The following is a 15407-nucleotide window of genomic DNA, read 5'->3' as shown; positions in this document are numbered from 1 at the left end:
TTGTTATAGCATCGTTCAAGTTTTGATTTTTGAAAAGCCTGGAGGTTAATAAGTATGGGAGTGCCATAAAGTAGTGTGGGGAGGAGATAAATAGTGACAAGTGTAGTTTTAGTTGTGTCAGTGAAAAGGTTTTTGGCTCTGTAAAGCATCCTTTGTTTTTTTTTGATAACTTTTTCATATGTAGTTTTCTATATGCAGGTCAAATGTAAAATTATCATCCATTATCACCCATAATAATTTGCTATGAGAAGTGACTTCAATGGCTGTATTATCAAGAGAGAGGACCTTACATTTCTTTTTTAATATTACTTAAGATTGTTCAAACAGAAAAGAAAATATATTATTTAATTGTAAAGGGGAATGGAAAAGAAAAATCATACAGTGTAAGTGGTGTTTGGCTCATTGCAGATGGCATTGGCAGGACAGTCACAGTCCACCAGTGTAAACAACTTCAAATAAATAAAAAGATGAACTGAATCCAAATCTTAGAGATTAACAAGGTAACCAAGTTGGTTAGCAAGAAAACTCCCCAGCATTCTGCTTCGAAAAGTATTGTGGCTATGACTTCAGCCAGCAAAAGCATAGATAGGAGAGAATAAAAATAAAAAGTGAATATCTCATCTGTAAGTAAACACATGTTTTTAAAGGTATACAACTGATGGTAACTAATCAGACAAATAAAGGCCAAAAAATATGTGTTACATAGACCGGCTGAGCCAGTATTACAAACACGTAATACAAGAATTGTGCTGGTGGAGCCAGGTACATATAAGGGAAGTACTGTAGGCAGCAGTGGTAATAGCAAATGATAAAGTTAGTGGTGAGGAAGCAAGCATAGGTGCAAATATCAGGATTCTGGAATGGGACTATCTAAAGGGATGAGCTCTGAGGTGAGGCCTCACTTTTGTCTTATATAGCAGTGAGGCCTCACTTTTGTCTTATATAGCAGTACGTGATGTAGAAGAGTAAAAAAAGGTACATGGAAAATGTTAAACACAGACAGGTAAATCAGCACAAAGCAGACTGACCCAAATAACAAGGCAAACAAGGGCAGGTTTAATATAAAATGGAAGAGTGAACAAGAAAGGCAAAGTACAAATAATCAGTGAATGATTGTGTGGGTGTAGATGTAGAAAAGAAACTAGGGACTGGAAGCAACACAACAGAAAGGGTTATTTGCACTGACCATACATGAAATGATGTAGGTATCCTACATGACAGGAGCACCCACTGCTGAAATGTGCCAGGGCCATATCAATACAATCACAGTTACGCAAAGTACTTTCCTTCTTAGGAATAACCAGACCTTTGTGCTTTTGTACGGATGTTAAAAATGAAGACTGTACTGTGTGTTGCAAATAGCAATGTGCCCATAACTGATAATTTAACAAAATAAAAATCAAGACCAACAGTGGGTAAAAACTAGGCAGCTATGTTGTAAACACATGCATAGTTAAAACACAATAATATAGTGGTAACATTTGCTAGCCAACTGGTGACCATACAGATGTAGCAGGAAAGTGCAGTAAAATGTACAAGGGGGGTAGTTCTGGCATTCACACCTGTTCCTGATGTAATGTGCAACACACCTTATTTCCAATAATCACTTGGTAGATTAGTCATCAATTTCTCTGAATTTTCTGACTTGCTGGACAGTAATGTATTCAATCAGGAGAACACCATGACACCACATGCCTCCTCTATTAAAATAAATAACTCATGCTGAAAATCTACAGTTCTCACCTGTGCCACAAAGTACCTCATGGCAGCCATAGCTTGTGGATCAGCATTCCTTCTCAATGGTAACCCATGAGCTGAGTGACTGCAGTGAGACACCACATCCTCCTCCTCTTCTTCCTCCTCAGATGTCATGCTCTGAGATATCTCCTCCTCTTCCTCTTCTACCTCTTCAGATGTCATGCTCTGAGATATCTCATCCTCTTCCTCTTCTACCTCTTCAGATGTCATGCTCTGAGATATCTCCTCATCTTCCTCTTCTACCTGTTCAGATGTCATGCTCTGAGATATCGCATCCTCCTCCTCTTCTTCTTCCTCAGATGTCATGCTCTCTCGATTCCTTTTAAACTTTTGTCACTTCCTTCTAAAATGATTGAAACAACATGCTCCCAGAATCAACCAATCGATATGTAATTTCATGACTTTGTTGATTTACTGGTGAAGTGACCACCTTCAAGATTTATTTTAAACTTATAGACAAGCTAAAGCAGGGAAAAAAATACCAGAAAATTAGCAAACAAATTATTAGTTTGGCACTGATAAAATAAACTGAACTAAAATAAAATAAAATACAATAACCCCACATAAAACCAAGTGTTAAAACAGACTATTTCTAAATGATTGTCTAAGGCTATTATCTTTTGCTGTGTTCACTATAACGAAACTATTTAAGGCTCGCCATAACAAAACTATTCAAGGCAGGGTCAACACCCACCTTATCAGGGCCTTGGCTTCATCTATGGATTTTTGGAAAGTATTGGATTTTAGAAGTATTCCAGAAGCTGCTACTTGGTCCTCTGCATATACTTTTACAAAGTATTATAAGCTTGATTCCTTCTCTAGGTCCAGATCAACCTTTGCTAGGACCCTTCTCCAGGGGAACCTGGACTCTTTTCCTTCAACCTCACAAATGTAGTTAGCTATGGTAATCTACCCATATAGCTAAGGCTACTGCAGCAGTGATCAATATGATGAACAAAGTACAGTTGGGTAAGTAAACTTACTACTTCAATAGCCACTCCATCCCCCTTGTTTTTTTGGTGTGTTTTTGTTATTCATAGCATTGTCTGTCCAGGGCTCAGCCTCCCTCTTTTTGCTGGCAAGAAAGCCGTAAAAGGCTTTGCACACAAACTTGTCTTTTAGTCAGCTCAGCTTGAGCTACCTGACAGTTTGTATATGTGGAAAGTATCCTGAAGCTTTGCAGGATGGCCAACTGTTATATCCTTGCAGGATATAACCCATTTAACTATGGCTACAACAGCAGTGATCATTCAAACATCTACTGTTAGGTTTATACTAGGCTATCTGCCCTAAGGCATTTATAAGCCTAGCCCAAAGTTTTGTGGCTTACGCCACCCCTTATATGAAAAAATACTGTACCCATTAGTTTGTTGTGCCTCTGTCTAACAGTGACACAGAGATGATTCCCGGGGTAAACCTACGATCTCCCATCCACAGGTCAAGATTTATAATGTGATTTGCCATGGAAAATGGAATGTGCTGCAGTGGGACTCGAACCGGGAATGCCTGCTCATAAGGCAAATGCTCTGCCCACTACAGGATTGCAATACTGGTAAGTTTCTTCATCAAACTCGAAAGCATCATTTTATCAGGCAAGGCCTTCTGTAAAATTAGGATTTCTGACTCATTCTCTTGATCAGTGATTCCCCCATGATGTCAAACCACAAATGATCCATTAATCATTATGTCAGTCTCCATGTCAAGTTTCTGCAAAGTTTGTGTTGAAAATGAAACATCTGTAGAAATAATGAGCACTAGTTCATCTATAGCTGCTGCAACATTTCTACATTCATTTTAATATCATCCATCTGTAAGACCATCTTCCTCAAGCTTACTTGGACACAGCAGTGCCCTGTCAAAAATAATAGGTAAGATACATGCTATGTATGCATGCATGCAAGCACGCATGCATGCCTGTATGCACTTGTCTGTTTATGGAGTGCATGCTTGTATATTTGTTACCAGAATAGTGAATGACCCCAAATGCACACATTTCATCTACAATGCAGAATTTCAGCAGAAGCAAATAAGTGGCTAGACTCTAAGAACAATTATAACAAGTACAGTATTTGCATATCCACAGTTTTTAAATTCACAAAACTCTTGTGACTTTGGTGCGGACAGTATACAGTTTCTAGAATGTTCTGCACTTTTCTTATTCTCATTTCCCTTTTAAACTGAAAAGTAAAGTGAGTGTGCAAGCAAACCCTCAGTAAGTGGGAAGAGTAACAGATGGAGATAAAGTATGAGCGATGATGAATAAGGAGGAAAGAATATGTAGAGATTTGAAACATAGAGGCACAGCTAGCTATTCCTGCCTCCAGTAACATACCTTGATCTAGCTCAACGACGCAACATATTGGCTGAGGAGCAAAAGAAAAAAAAAGTTTTCTCCTTTTAAAGTGCTGATACTCTTCATTTCTGACTACTAAAGCAGTAACGCATTCAAGGTTGGTGCACTTGCAGCACTTCACTTCTGACTACAAATGAAAGGTAAATGGAGTGTAGATTAACCAGGATCTGCTGACTGTAACCCCCTAACATTTAACCATCTTCACAGCATTAGCTTTCATTATTTTAAGTGGCAATATCGACAGTCAGGTAGAGTTTAGGTTTCAGCTCAATACCAAATTCTTCTGAGTACTCATTCTTAATTTTGTACATATTTGTAAAATGATTCTTTCAAAGCCACATTCTAGAAGGTCGATTAAACAATGAAGATTTTCTGCTCTCCTGCTATATTTCTTTCACAAGGGTTGAAGTTTTACTGTAGCACACTTTATGAGTACTTCATGGCTATTCTTGCTACAATTGTTACAATGCATTCTCACCTTAGACTGCCTTGTCATTTACATTATACACTTCTATTTACTCGTTAATTCCTTTAACTGTATACCTGTGAGAAGTCGCTCTATATACTTGCTTACTTTGCCTACCCAGTAGTACTACCAAGTCATCTTCAGGGTAATCCCTTTGTTGATTCTTTAGGGCAGGAATCTCTTTTCTTCATATGCTGGCAGGCCTTTCCAAGGCTCCCTGCCATCCCACTTATAACAAAATAAAACAAGAATAAAATAACAAATGCTAAACTAAAGTTTGGCATTATAGCTAAATGTGTTACAAATTAAAAAAATAACAAAGTTACAAAGTTGTACTTAACTAAATTAAATATTTTCAAATGTTACTACTGCCAGTCCAAAATATATCAGCCCCCACCTGCTGTACATGGTACCCCCCAAAAGAAATCTGAATGTTTTGGATGGTGCCAAAGGCTCATCCCTTGTGTAAAATGTAAAGAAGAGCATAGGATCAGTTTTACTGAGCTGGAATGGGGCATGGAGTGGTCAGAATTGCCACTTTCCAGGGAAAGAAACTGTGTTAGTATAATTCTCTTTAATTATACTTATGTGTTAAAATGAGAAAAGTTATTTCTGGGTATTTTGACAATTGTTGTCCCTCTACACTGAGGCACCTGGGACAGCTGCCCCCTTTAACCCCACCCTTCCTACACTTCTGAGTCAATAGTATGTAGTAAACTAGAGCCAGAAATAAAGTTTCTTAAGAAAATAGAAAGCGGGGAAACTGAGGCTTTAGTTAAACAGAATCTTTGCAGATATATGTTGTCACTAGTTGATTTAAGCAGAAGCAGATGCCTCTCTTCCTAAGCTATTCAAACAGTTTTTATCTGAATTTGTTGTATGTGGAGATATTATGTCATTAGGGAGTGAGACCATATTGTTGGTACAAAATTAGAACTGTGTAGTCAGTGATATATAAGGTGGTAGCAGGACTAAATACCTCCTGTACATTGCTGGCAAGAGGGAAAGTTGTTATGAAGTGTTTTAAATAGCCAGTCTGTGCCTGGGTGGGGGATAGAATCATTGAAGAGGGCTTTGTGATTATGTGGGTGCTGTCTCACTGTAGGCTGGGGACAATGAGCATATACATGCAGAGGTATGGGCATACCTTGCAATAGCCCATTGCACATCACCCCATTTGTTTATGGGCATATATGGAGAGCAATGTAGGACCTAAAAGAAAATCCTATATTCCCAGTACAGAGGATGGTACCCATTCCTTCTGCACTTATCTCTTACCCCTGTGGAATTAATGCAGCATAAGGTTCTTACCCCAGGGTAACAAATGGGTCAGTGGTGCAGCCAGGATGGAGGTCTGTATGGTAAATAGAAACTGGGGCAAATACATTATGGCTTTTAGAGTGAAAGTCTCTTCTTTTTCATGAATAAATATCTCCAAAATTGCAGTGCACTCTGACACCTGAGAGAATGTCAGATCAAGATGACATGCTGTAGGATTGTAATGCACAAAACTCCTGGACACATACACTGGACGTGGCATGGACCAGTGTTATGGGAGGGAGCCTCAGGACAAAACACCAGATAAGTTAATCTACAGTTGGCTGTGTAGCAGAGTCCCTAAACAGTGAGTGGCTGTTCTGCTGAATATAAATAAAATGACACATCTTTTTAATTAGAAGAAAACAGGCAAAATATGACCATACATTTGGCTTTAATGTAGTTCTACTGAAGGAACAAATAAATGCTTAACCAAATACCATTAATTCCTGCAGCAAATATGTAGTTAACTCAAGAAAATATTTATCTAATTAAATCTGTTTTAATAGATTAAGGTCTTATGTTACTGGAGATATACTGAGTTACAGATAATTTATAGAAAACATGCTGGCAGTATTTTTGGGTAATATGTGGCATTGTTGACAAACTCAAGAGGTTAGGTACAAACTACAAAGAGGCCAGTTACAAATAGAGTCCCTCAGGGATCAGTCCTTGGACTGCTCCTTTTTGACATTTACTTCTCTGAAGTCAAGGCCAATGTTAGTGGTCTCTGGCTGACTAAATTTGCAGATGATTATAAATTAGGAGCTGTCACTGAATCTCATATGACGCACATGTTCTCCGGGAGAGGCTGACACAGACAAGCAACTGGTGTCAGAGCCATGGTCTAAAACTAAATGCCAAGAAATGCATAATAGTATCCTTTGGGAAGTCATCCACACCTGGAAACTATCATATTGACAACACACCCCTTAAAGTTAACCCAGTAGTAAGGGAATTAGGGACACACATAGACAGTAATCTAGACTTTGACCATCACGTGTCTACAGTAGTGAAGAAATCATTCTGTGTTGCACAACTTATAAACAAAGGTATGGCATCTAAGTCCAAGGAAGTCATTGTTCCACTGTATTTGGCATTCATCAGGCCTATCATTTAGTACAATGCCCCCTTTGGTATGTACCTAATCAGGCATATCCAACAATTGATACATCCACGGAGGTTCCTCACTGAAATAATACAGGGCTTAAGTAAAAAAAATGTCCTATGCAGACCACCTCAAGGCTCTATCCCAGTAGTCTGTCTCCTACCGGCTTTTTAGAGGAGATCTATGCCTGACATACAGGACATTGTCAGACCCTACTCTGATGGACCTCCTGCATACCCACAAAATAAACAGCACCAGAAATACCTGTTCTAAGGACTTGAACTTTGCCTGCAATATAAATAGGACCTGCTGAACGGACAGTTATGTATCCCAGAGATTACCCCATCTCTGGAACAGGCTCCCCATCCATGTGAAGCAGAGTTCCTTTCTGACCCAATTCAAATGCAACTTGGACAATAGGATGGGGAGCAGGACATTCATCCCTGGTTTGGCACCTAAGTCTCTAATGGATACAGGCAATCTGTAAATCATTCATCTCCCAGGCCCTAGCTTGTAAATGTTTCATCTCCCAAGCCCCTGCTTACAGTTATCTAGAGTAACAGAACCTGTCAGAGATTTGGAATGTATGGCTAGGCTTAAAAAGGCCCTTGTGGTTGTTAGCCTAGTAAGCACCTATGAACCTATGAGCATCATCTGGAAAAAAAAATAAGTAGATATCTGTCTGGTCCCCAATAATATTTATTTTATTTATTTATTCTTTGTTGACAGGCTTAGTCCCATTAGGCCAGTGTCCTCTTTTCAATTGAAACTGGAGATAATACTCATACTGACTCGGGGAAATTCGGCCAGAACACTGGGGAATATCACCTCCCCTTTCTTCAGTAAGTACTATAGGATCTTTTGCATCCACCCGAACTACCACCAACTGAGGTAGATGAGACCTTGGTATAACATCTTATCCAAAGGAAAGCACATTCAGGACTGAAGTGCCCCCACGTGATACACTGCAGTATCCATATTGGAAATTAATCCAAGTACCTGATCTGGGAATAGAACACACAGCATTTCGATCTTCCAACACCAAAGACAAATATGCTGCCTGTTGATCCACAGGCCCTGGCAAATTCTAAAAAAGTTCAAAATAAATGACAAAGCTACATGATGACAAAAGAGATAGGAAGATATACAAGCAATGATGACAGCTTTCATTTTTAATCAAAACTATGAAGTTAAAAATGAAGTATTGATTTTGCCCCAAAACAGAAAATGGCATATGAAACTAATGGATACATTATATTTAGAAGATTGTTATACTATGTGATGCAAGAGCCACTTCATGTAGATACTGGCACATTTAAAACTTCCAACGATGAGACATCCAAAGGAATATTAAGTATGAAATGACAGATTACTTCTTTTTAGGTGGGAGGAGTATGATGAGAAATGGCAGTATGTGTTTCTATAGTATTAGTGGACACAGAATTTGGCAGTGTTAGGAATGAGAACTGAAAATTCTTTATGTAACTAACACCTCTGAAGAAAATATAAACTATAGCTATGGTATGAAGGGAAGCCAACTGCAGAAAATAAAGATAACTGTCATGTACTTATGGACAATGTTCACAGGGCAGTGTGGGTCTGTTTTATATAACAAGATCTGGCTTATTTATCAGGCAATACAAGAAATATGATAAAGGAAATGGAAATATTCAAATCAAATGTGACTATTTAGCAATTTGTAACAGGTTTCTGTTTAAAAGTAGGTGGTTTTGTAATGTAAAATGAATTCACCCCCCCCCGACTCTCACTCTTCTCCACCAACCATTCTTATGACCAATTAATTCCCCTGGTGATAAGACCCCATGTGGCTCATTCATTCATTTAGTGGTGATAATTTAGCATACCAAGAGTGGTGCTGAAATCAGTACTGAACATTGTGTTGTTTTATTTTTACAGTCTTCCACCATGCATACATATCAGTAGATATCCATGTGCACAGGTGTGCAATGGTACAATGCAAAGGACGTCACCAACTTTCCCAAGCAAAATAACATCCAGAGGTTCCTATCATTTTATAATAGGAATCTCTCAACCCTCCAGTGTGGATCTATCAATGAGCATGCGCCTTGGACATAGTCTCCCAATCCCTCCCAAAGAGAGATGAGCAGGTGGGGCCTTATCATTCCTATTTCCTTCCCAAGCTCCTCCAGTGCTCAGAAAGTTCACCAGGGTCACCTGGGTACCAGTCAGGATTTCATCCATCCATGTCATGGATCTGGCTTCAGCCTTCATTTTTAATTCTTGTTTATGCTGTATAATTTGTGTAAATATGGGCATACTGTATTCTTTTTTTTTTGTTGTTATATAGACCAACTTTAATAAAATAGAAAACTGGCTTTCTGAACATCGTCTGATCCTAAATCCCAAAAAAACTAAAATGCTGTTATTTTCACCAACCCATAGGTCTACTGCTTTCACCTTTACCATAAAATCAAATGATGGCACAGTAATCTCCCTAGACCCATCTACAAAACTATTAGGTGTCATCATAGACAATAATCTAAAATTTGACCTACATGTTAACCAAACTATCAAAACCATCAATAAAAAACTAGGGTCACTTTACAGAATAAAAGCCTTCCTAACCCCTCCAGCTAAAATTGCCATAGCTCGCTCTCACCTTCTTTCAACCCTTCTGTATGCATCCCCTCTACTCTCAAATTTAAACAAGACTGTCCTTAACAAACTCTCAATTTGCTACAACCACATTGCCAGGTTTGCCACTGGGCTGCCTTTTAGGACACATCATTGCATCAATCTAAATCAGCTTGGGTGGCTTGAACTACCCAGTCTAATCCAGTATAACCAACTGATTATGGCCTATAAAATCCTCTATAATCCGGACAATACTCCTGCACTTAAAAATATTATCACCCCCTATAACAATCCTAGACCACTTCGATCCTCTAACAAATTACTAATTCAGACTAGCAAAATTAATAACACAGCCGGTGATTCTCTCTTTGCAAACTCTGTAAGTAGATCCTGGAACTCTCTTCCAGCTGATATTACCTTACTTTCTACCTTAGGTCAATTTAAAACTAGACTCAAACAACATTTGTCACTTAACTGGCTATGTCAATGTATCAAGCCTGGCTAAGTCTCTCTAGAATGTGTAAAAATCTGTTCACCAGTTTACTGTGTAATTTAATTTAATCCTGACTTGTGCTCAGGATTAACTGTAACCTGTGGAACTTGTTTAACTTGCTTACTTATGTAATCTCTGTAAATAGTCTGTTTGTAATATGTAATGCTGGTATTATGTAATGCTGTATCTGCTTACCCTTGGAGCTTTTCTCCCCGGGCCTCCGCTGAAAATGGACATGCATCCAGTCGGACTATCCCAGTCAACAAATGTAAAATAAAAATAAAAATAGTTTGTAAGTCTGAATAAATGAAAGACTCCTCTTCCTTTTCTGAATAATGTGTCCTGGGTTCTTTTCCATCCACTTGGTAACTTTAACAGGACAGTGTCAGTGTAAGAAGTAGTAGTAGAAATGCAAATTTAACATCATATCAGAAGAATGTCAATGTAACCTTTTGAAATGCCAGGACCCACTACAGAGACTCAGAGAATGTAGATACTGAATGGCTAAAACATTAGCTTAAGTCCGAGATGGCCATTTCTTGTAATATTCCCTTTTTTCCAGCATATGGCAATCAAAGAGTTAGCATAAATATGTTTGGGAGTGTGCGGAGGGGGTTGCCCCCCAAATCGGGGTGCAGGGGGCTTACCCCTATAAAAAGAAGGTTAAAGGAGAAATGTGATGTTCAAGATTTGTTCTTCTCCTGCTCTCTCTGTCTTTTTTTCAGTGTTTTGGCACTCAGCATTTCAAGTGATAACATTTTAATAGAAAGCTAATGGCACAGTACCTCCTTTATAGTGCACTGTGATGTCATAGTTTTAGGCATGACCTCAGTCCCAACCAAGCACTAGAAGCTACGACCTTCTAGTTCTGAGTTGGATATGCAATTAACTATGATACACTGCCATCAGCTAGACCAGTAACTGCAGCTCAGCAAATTCTAACATGCAAGGTCTAGGCAATTAAGCTTACAACTCTGTAATAGTTTTTTTACAACTGTATGTTTAGATCAAATGAGAATTAGCACAACTCTCAGACGTACTTATTGTAGATTAAACCATGCCCCAATGTGCCCTATAATCCATTTATCACTTTATCTTTCTTCCTCTGCTGACCATCAAGTCTTCCCCAGTTGGGAATGATCTCATTCATTTCACAGGGGTGGTGTTGTCCAACCAGATCTATCAGAGTCATCATTCAAGCAGCCATCAGGGAGCTTGCACTCTCAGTGGTATTCTGACAACAAGAGCATTGTTTATTAATTTACTAATCTAACCTCACCCCCTGTTGGTGACATAGGCATGTGGTTGACTGAAAGAGCCACTGTGGTTCTATCTCATCTGTGTCCATGCTTCTCTACATACCCCTGACGATCTCTACCATCATGATCATCTTTGGAGGGGGGTCACACCTACACCTGCCTGCAGTGCATCCCACTCTTACTTCTTTCCATCCAGTGACTTGAGATTAGGTCATGTGATTCACTAGTCAGCATACCCATGTCCCCCTCCAAAGGATGGATATGCACATATATCTTTACCTGCACCATCAAGCACCTGAACCACTACTTCGAGTCAACTGACCTGGACACTAATCGGGATTTATCCATCAATTCTACTGGTGCAAGTTTTGTTATCATCTGTTTTGAAATCTTCTCTGGCAGAGTAATTCTCACAATGGATGGAATAATAAGACAGAGGCTACTTACTGTTGTCCCAAAATGAGTGATTTGCTACCCCACCTTTTAACACAGCCATCCCTGGATCCAAGTGACCTAGATAGCTTTAGACTTTGCTGTGCTTCCTTTCTGACAAACTGTATAGAGGAAATACTGATATTCTTTTTCATTTGGAGAAGCCAGTCCATTAGTATGATTTCTTTGACAGGGATGTGGGGAGAAAGGCTGGGAACCTAGAGGAATGTCATGCCAAGATGGGAGTTATTATTTAGTAACAAGAGTTCAGGATTAAACCCTAAAATCGTATGAGATTACTACAGTGTGACATGAAGCATGTTTGTAGATACTTCTGCTATTTGCTGGCTACCACAGGAAGTTTGAAACACTGGGAATTTTGACACCTCTAAGGGACCATTCAAATCTCATTTACTTGCCAAATGTATTATTTTTACATAAAAACAGTGAATTTAACAATGTGCAATTTAATTTTATACCCTAATTCTGATCTGTTTAATTATTGTGTTATAATATTATTTATTTGCCATGAGCATTGATAAAGGTGCCCTTAATGGCAGCATTCAGTTTAACTAAAAGTCATTTTATCTAATCACACAACTGCATATGTTCTACCAAAAAAATCATACTTCAGCTTTGGGAGGTTTACTCTAAGGGGTATTTTTCCTTACCCTCAAGATGCAGCAACATGGAGATGAGTGCAATAATACTGGGATGCAAAGCTGAAGATCCTTGTACATGAAGTAAGGGGGATATCAATTGATGAAAACAATATATACTTTCTTCTAATTGGCTGTAAGAAACCTGACATCAGTATTAGTTTATTCAGGCAAATGAATTTTAAATAAACCTCTGTCTGTCTATCTATATGGCTCCCAATCTACAGATATACCAATGTAATGAGTCAGGCAAAGTTATGATTTGTATTAGGTATGTATGCATATAACTGTTTGCTATTTGTCTTCCTGTTTGATTTATCAGTGTTTATGACACATCATCTTCTACAGACTTGTGGTTCAATGGCTACTGCATCTGTAACTGCAATATATTCAACAGGGGCAGAAAGCACCCCCTAGTCATTAAAAGTAACAGAAAGATAATCTATAGAGGGGTCATTTTATACACATTTTTTGCCTTGAAGTCCCTGTATGGGAGTGTTGTAGAGAATTTACAGTCAATGTGACCTTTTTCTTAACAGTATATTATTTAAAGCTGAAAATTGCTGTCTGTACAAAAAGACAATTCTGGTGTTTATATGTTTATCTTGTCATATAAATGGGTTCATACATAAGAATAATTCAGTATGTTGCTATTATGCAAAGTAATGCCAATAATAAATATGTTCTTTATATTTAAACAGCTAAACTTTCTTCCACATGATCATAGAAGATTGCCTGCCTGTCCAGATTCAGAGAGCATTGTGTCCATTGAGTGTTTAACACAAGGATCTTCCGTATTAGACTCTCTTCTCAAATTCTCAGCTCCAATTCAGAATGCTACTGAGTCAGATCAAGCACCAATATTTTCAGCTCTAACTGAATCAAATGGTTATGCCTCACAGGTGTCCAGAAAGTCATATGGCACTTCTTTCAAAACCAAAGGTTTTTTACGACACAAAAATTATCACCAACCAGATTTGTCAAGTGTTACCACAAATTCTGGAAAAGAAGCATTACCTGAAAACTCACATGTCAGTTGCAAATCTCGTGTCACTTATGCTTTGCTTTTGCCCCCTGTATCCCAACAATCTGGATACAGGCCACAAACAGCTCCAGGTTCTCAGAATGTTTCAGATGAATTTGTTCAAGTAACAAATGATAAATGGAAGAGCATTGATGCTAGTGATGTATTCTGTCCAAATCAAGCTGATAAATCATCAGTGGAGACACGCACAAGTTATAAAGAGCAGAGGCATTTCTCTCCTGTAAGTAGTGAATTAAAATCACTTGCATTACCTGGATACAAACCAACAGGACAAATAGTGCTGGAAACTGAGTGCAGAAATGGTAAATTATACCTACCACTGCTGTGTTCTTTACATGAAAATGATAATAAAATAAAAAATTCATCAGATCAAATAGAGTGCTTACCACAATCAGGAGAGACACTATCGCTATTGTCTTCAGTAATGATTAACGGTGCTTTATTTGCTGAAGATGAGTTGTAGTTACTGGCTTCATTATCTAGTGAAATCAATGTAGGTGATATCCTTACAAGGTGAGCTCCGCTCCCCAGGAAATGCTAATCAAAGCATTTCTTCATAAAATGTAAAGGGAAGAACAACTCTCATCTGAAAGTGAGTGGGAAAAAAGCAGGCAGCTTTTTTGGAGAGTAACGTGTTGCAATATTTATTAAATACTGGCAAATGGAGAGTCATACATTGTACATGTTTGTCTTTCTCTTTTGAGACTTTGGATCATATTTCTGCTTTTGTAAATGAAAAAACTAACCAGAGCTTCCAGGAGCAGAAAGGAGTAAAGTGTTGTGGTTTTGCACAATTGCTTGCAAGTCTTGAGCTAAATTTTTTTTGGCATAATTGCAAAGCACTTCTTACAACAAATTTGAACAAACATAACACAGAGTTATTCGGTATCAAGTTTAACAATTGAATTAGTATTTGTGGCAATGTTTAGCAATTGCATTTGCGTGTGTGACAGTATTTAACAAAAACATTTTTGACAGTGTTTTGTGCAGAGTTTCTGACAATATCTTGGAACAAAGATGTTAGAGCAACTCCTCACTATCATTAAAATCTTTTAGAGGAACTGCGAACTTTGATTATCAGTAATGCTGATAATGCTAATTATTAGTTTCTTTATCCATAAGACGTGACAGATATTTCAAATTTCTGTAAAACAATACAGACTACATATGACACAGATATTTAAAGGATTTAATACATGTAAAGCAGTTTGACATCTGCTATGAAGGAATACTGGCCAATGAATTCATGCACTCAGGATGTTGAAACAAACACTAAAATGGTTTTCTTTATAAATGCTTATATTAGTTATAATTAAAAATGATTCCTTATATTTTTATTTAGCATTTCCGAAATGTAATTTACACAACTTTTGCTGGTTTATTCTCTTATTTTTATAGAATCACTACCAGCAGACCATGTCTTACTTTGTGCCATTGTTTTTACAGTGTTTTCTAATGTATTGTTGTAATGTTTACCTATTTCTATTATAACATATATCTAATATATTTTTAGGCAATACATGATAAATGTCCATCTCTTTATTCTATCAATGTTCTTCCTATTCTAATGTAGACATTATGGCCTGTAATTTTCTTGTGAAAATATTTTTGAAGATTAATACCTAAAAATTAGGCCATGTCTAATAAAGCCTATACTAAGTGTACATGGCAGGAACTCAAAAACATTCTTATCACATTTTCTGTGCTTTCTAGTCACTCATAAACATTACACTAAGTGTGTACATGTAGTCTACACTTTGTGGCAACCTTTGTGAATCCCTGTCAATATTTAAAGCTGCAAGAATATCAGTACGAAAACTAAAATTAGGAGGAAGAAGGTAAGAATTATGTCTATGTTGTCTGTTCACTAAGAATGGTATACACTTGGTGTAGGCCTTATT

General features: G+C 37.8%; 1 protein-coding gene across 1 annotated transcript in view; it reads left to right on the top strand.

The window, feature by feature from the left end:
* Positions 1-15025, top strand: part of IL22RA1 (interleukin 22 receptor subunit alpha 1) — a 114564-nt gene extending 99539 nt beyond the window's left edge. Inside the window, exon 7 of the mRNA XM_044083287.1 lies at positions 13163-15025. Coding sequence (XP_043939222.1) covers positions 13163-13969 — 807 coding nt within the window. The 3' untranslated portion in view covers positions 13970-15025. The remainder of the gene's footprint in view (positions 1-13162) is intronic.
* Positions 15026-15407: the final 382 nt, after the last annotated feature.

This window comes from Protopterus annectens, chromosome 1.part1 (assembly GCF_019279795.1).
Source record: "Protopterus annectens isolate FY-2018-M chromosome 1.part1, PAN1.0, whole genome shotgun sequence".
In the NCBI taxonomy this organism is placed as follows: Eukaryota; Metazoa; Chordata; order Ceratodontiformes; family Protopteridae; genus Protopterus; species Protopterus annectens.
The sequence above is the reverse complement of the archived record's forward strand: the minus strand, read 5'-3'. Positions and strand labels throughout refer to the sequence as shown.